Below are 5,238 nucleotides of genomic sequence, written 5' to 3'. Positions count from 1 at the left end.
GGGCTTGAACTTTTCATAAAGGGTTTTTATTTATGAATATCTTAGTTATTACTTGATTGTAATTTGCCAAAATCTCCAGAGTTTGGTTGCCATAGCAGGCAATATAAAACTGTATCTCCATTGAGGTAGACTTAGGGGTTTAGTTTTTAAATTCACCGCTTCCATGTTAAGTACAATTTTATTAAATCATAAGAAAAAATATCCTAAGACCTTTAATGTTCGAGGATTTATGTATGCGAGGTTAAATTAATCTTTTGATAAAAATATTGTTTTTATATCAACAAGTGACAGTGGGGAAATGTTGTCAACTTACGACAAAAATGAGACAGTCTACATTTTTTCGCCTTGAGTTTGTTAATTTAAGATTGTAATTTACGTTTTTGTTTTTTAGTGCTTATTGTTTTTTGTTGTTTAATATCCCGTTTTATTCCTTATACGTTATACCACCAGGGTGCTGTTGACACTAATTGGTTCTATAGATTTGTATCACATGCCAATAAGAAATAACCACTTTTACCAATTTGTAAAGGTAAATATTATTTGTGACGTATACTTTTTGAGATCTGAACGATAAGAGCAAACAAATCGCCACATTTAAAAAAACAAGTAATTTAGAACATTCTAAATACTGAGGAGTATAAAAAATATAGAGGAAGGAAAATTATGGCTTTATTAAATCAAAGTCTAGATCAATATAACACACTCATTTTATTTAATTCCGTTAGCAACAAACAAATATTATGTATTTAAAAAAAAAAGATTAAAATTCCCGGCGAAGGCAGCCCTCGGGTTGGGTTATCAGAACACGCCGCGACTACTGCTGATGTTTCTGGAATCTGTCTAAATGTCATTGAAGTCATATAATGTGCGTTATAATAAGGTGCCTGACCTGATTTTATTTGAGTAGGCCATGTATTTTTATCACTGTTCGTAATAAGTCTTCCCACATCAGCAGCTGGACACCTACTTAACCTCAATTGTTCCCTTACGGTATCCTAAAAAAACAAAAATGGTTAAACATGTTTTTGAATAATTTAGTATTTTATACAAAAATTACTTTTGATGTTTGGCTAGGAACACTATCCCAAGTTGACATGTCTACACTGGTTACGGCTCGATCATTTAACCAACTTACAAAATTGCGGTATGGTTCCGGGTACTATTCATAAGAGAATTTATTTATTATAACAATAATACACGTATACAGGGTGATTTTTCTTATAATGGACCACTAAATATCTCATTGGGTTTAATAAGAAATTAAAATGTCATTTTTTCATATTGTTGTTATACGATGTTATCACAATTTTTCTTAACTTTTTTTGTTTTTTCCCCATTTCCAACTTAGTTTTCTTGGCAACAACTTTTGATTTTTGAATGGTAACGTATATGCCTGTTTCACTAACTTATAAAATTTAGAATAATGTACTAAACATTTTGACTGGTCGATAACCAGTTTCAAGTTTAGGGCAGGAGGAAAAATGGTGTGCAGTATTATTTTTATCTGCACTCATTTCCCAACCGCACCTCCCCTTCCATAATAACTTTTAAACCCATATAACTTATACATTTTTAGTACATTATTCTAATTTTAAAAAGATAATGAAATATTTGCGTTACCATATAAGTTTCAAAAGTCGCTATCAAAAAAACTAAGTTAGAAGGGGGGTAAAAACAAAAAAATTGTGGAAAATTTAGATTACATTGTACAAAAACTACATGAAAAAACATTTTAATTTCTTATTAAACCCTATGAGATATTGAGTGGCCTATGAAAAAATATCAGCCTGTGGATTTTCAATTAAACATTTAGTAATTTTATAAGTTAAGCCCCTCAGGGGCTCACCTTATTATGTTAAAACTTTTCAGGCAATAAATAAGGGTATGTGCTACATACGTATAACGGGACACATATTTAATCTAATAATTATAAACAGATACACGCCAACCGTAGACAAGGGAGATGATATCAAAGAAAACTTCTATGAAGAACTAGACAGGATATGTGATATAATATCTAATCATTGTATTAAGAAAGTTCTAGGAGAATTCAATGCGAAAGCAACATAAACAAAATGTATGGTGCTTTCCAGGAGAGAAGAAGATATGTTTATGCTGTGGAGAAGGACATTCAGACGGTGGATGTGAATGCGTCTGTTGAGTTAGCATTCAACAGGGAACGGTGGAGAGGCTTGCTTGGGGCAGCTCAGGTCCTTCGTGGACTGTTAAACTGAATAAGAAGAAAGTTATAAGTATGTAATAATTTTAAAATAATATATGTGGGCATATCTTTGAAATGTTATTCAGTGTTAATTTAAAATGTGTTAATCTAGTACCTACTAATTTTTTTATTATGTACTTAAAAAATAAAATAAAAACAATTACTTCTTGTTGCATACGTGCATAACTGCTCGACTGTAACAAAAAAGAAGCCATTACAGTGGGGTTAGTGAATGTGAGGGCTGATCATATTAAGGGGGGGTCAGAGGTCAATATGAATTATTACAACTGAAAGCGATAAAATTATTATAATTGTAGGAACTATGAGAATAATTTCAATTAAAGTGTAATTTTCTACTTTTATTGTTGTTCCTTTAATTAATTTTTTGAAAAAATTGCATAATATGTTATAGACTATAATATATTATGTTGTATTAATATTATACATAAATATACTATGTTAGTATAACTTATAGTTTCATTCTAAAATTATATTCAGTCAATTTTTTAGATCTCAAGCCCTGAAGCTTCTCCTTAAACTTTAGCTACAATGGAAGTGTAGCGTTTTTCGTTTTTGATAACTTAATCTATGTAACAACACAAATATTTTTTTTCTCTTCTCTATTTTTATCTGTATATTTAAGTTAGTAACTATAATAATGGAATAATATATTTCAAAACTGTTTAATTCTCTGTCTTTACCACAAGCTCAGCTTATAGTAGGTAGATAATTTATATAAACAATATTTTGTTGTGTCTGTGCTAATATGTATTTTAATAGAAGTATACTAAAATTAGGGCACAGTGGGATCAGGATCTAGCGGGAAAGGGGGGGTCATAGGTTTACAGGAATTATTACAACTGAAAGTGATAGCTCGGATTAAAAATAGGTATACCGTTGACCTAAAACCCGGCAGATATCACTACTAAACAATACACAAATTGCTAATGTTGATGGTATAAATATTATTTGGAAAGATATAACTGGTCTTAATTTTAAACATTTTTTATACACTGTTAATCGTGAAATTCATTCAAACACTGTTAACAAAGAAAACTTGAAAGCTTAGGGTGTTTACCGTTTTATTGTTGATGATAATTTACTACAGCTAATTCAAAATGAGACATATAAAAATGAAAAAACTAAAAAGGCAATTAATGGAAAGACATAGAACTTGATGAATTTTTCAACATTTTTACGTTTATGTTATCTATTTAAAATTTTGTATTTATGATCTTTGAAATTACCAGTAGTTTAGCATTTTTCAAGTATTGATGCACATATTATTAGATACATAGAAATAAGAAAACTTGATATGTGGTTTTATAAATATATATTATGCGTTACCATTCATGTTATTGTATACTTTCTTATTTTAAGGTTTTCACTAACCAACGTTGTTTTTTTTACAAAGTTTGTTTTAGGGTTATAGTGGGGGTTATTTCACTAAAATTTTATATTCTTTCAAATCCTCCGAAATTAATCTAGTAATCTATTCACATTTATTAAGTACCTACCTTTAATAAAACTAAAAATTAAAGTATAAAATAAATAAATTTAAAAAAAACTTTTTTAAAAACATGTTTTTACTAAAAAATAGTAGAAAAGTGTACTAAAAAGTAAAAAATAATTTTACTATTGTAACGGGTACACTTGACACCGCTTCTAACATTACCTATTAAATTTGCCAAAAAACTATTACATATTGAAATCGGATCATCCTAAATAGTCAAAATTTTGTCTGACTTTTTGTCCAAAACGTCAAAACAGACCGCATACAAATCCCCTCAACTAATCTTTTGAAAAACCCATAATATGAATATTAGTTATATCGAAAGCTTAAATCCATTAAGACCAAAAAAGTAAATGATTTTTACACGGTAAGTGACAACTTTTAGTTACCTATATGGTTTACTGTCTTATGTATACGGTACTTTCTTTATAACTATATTATAACAACGAGTTAATCCTCAAAAAAAATGTTGTCGACAAATATAAATGACTTAAAATATTACTACTATAGAATATTATATTATTGTAAATTATATATTTCTGTAAAATAATTAATATTTTTCAAATAATAAGTGGTGCAATTACAATTTTACAAACTTGACCTAGATTACCAAAATCGACATCATCGCTCACAGGCACAGTCGTAAAAACCATTAAAACTTTTATGAAATGTTAGCCAAAATGTTTTTAAATTTAAAAATTGATGAGAAAATATGTATAGTATGAAATAAAATTACTTAAATTTTTTATCCTAAGAACGCAAAACATTTTGTGGGGTTATGAAAAACATAAAATATATTTTGTACCTACTGAAAAAAAAGATTTACACCACATTACTCGATTATATTTACCTGACTTCTCCACCAACGTGGGCATACTACAACGTTGAAACACGGCAAGAAAAATATAATTTTCCAAATCATTTTTTTCGTTTATCTACTGTGAAATGTGTTGACAATAAAGAGCAACTAGAAAAGTGAGTCAGGTACAGCACTGTGCTGAATTTCAACGCTTTCCTTGCAATATGGCTCCACACGTTTTGTTTTGCCGGTAAGAAAAAAAGCTACGGTATTTTTACAGATGGACTTAGTTAAATACAAACATCATTTTGACAGACACATGAAGTGAGTAACATGCTTTAGCCTTCGCACCACAGCCCGGAAACGAAACTAACTTGAAAAGTAGGGCGTCTACTTTAAACAAATAACAACATATAAGATTCCATCCATGAAATATAAATATGTAGCTGGAAAAATTAAGTTTTAACATTGTATTTCAGAAGTATAAACACATGACCTATGTATTGATTAAACGATTATTATGTGTCGGGGGTTAAAAGTAAAATTAGAATGAGTACAATGGTATAAGATGTATCATAGATGGGTAACCGAAAATCCATCCTATCAAATGAAAATAATTACATAAGTAAGATTTTGGGGGAAAAAAAGGTAAAACAATGTATCAGTTTAAAAAAAATATAAAATAACTACAGTACCAACTTCTAT

At 29.2% G+C, this 5,238-nt stretch overlaps 1 protein-coding gene across 1 annotated transcript; it reads right to left on the bottom strand.

The window, feature by feature from the left end:
- Nucleotides 1-708: 708 nt before the first annotated feature.
- LOC126841679 (E3 ubiquitin-protein ligase NRDP1-like) lies at nt 709-4,723 on the bottom strand. The gene is made up of 4 exons (XM_050578272.1): nt 4,585-4,723; nt 2,386-2,415; nt 1,058-1,159; nt 709-995 (listed from the first exon to the last, which is right to left on the bottom strand). The coding sequence occupies exons 1-4, from the start codon at nt 4,654-4,656 to the stop codon at nt 747-749; spliced, it is 453 nt and encodes a 150-aa protein (XP_050434229.1). The 5' UTR covers nt 4,657-4,723; the 3' UTR covers nt 709-746.
- Between the last annotated feature and the right edge of the window lie 515 nt (nt 4,724-5,238).

This window comes from Adelges cooleyi, unplaced genomic scaffold, assembly GCF_023614345.1.
Source record: "Adelges cooleyi isolate 19-005CV unplaced genomic scaffold, UGA_ACOO_1.1 ACOO_flye_CR_arks_rails_tigmint_CR_PRNA_402, whole genome shotgun sequence".
Lineage (NCBI taxonomy): Eukaryota > Metazoa > Arthropoda > Insecta > Hemiptera > Adelgidae > Adelges > Adelges cooleyi.
Note: the sequence above shows the minus strand (reverse complement) of the source record. Positions and strands in the feature narration are given on the sequence as shown.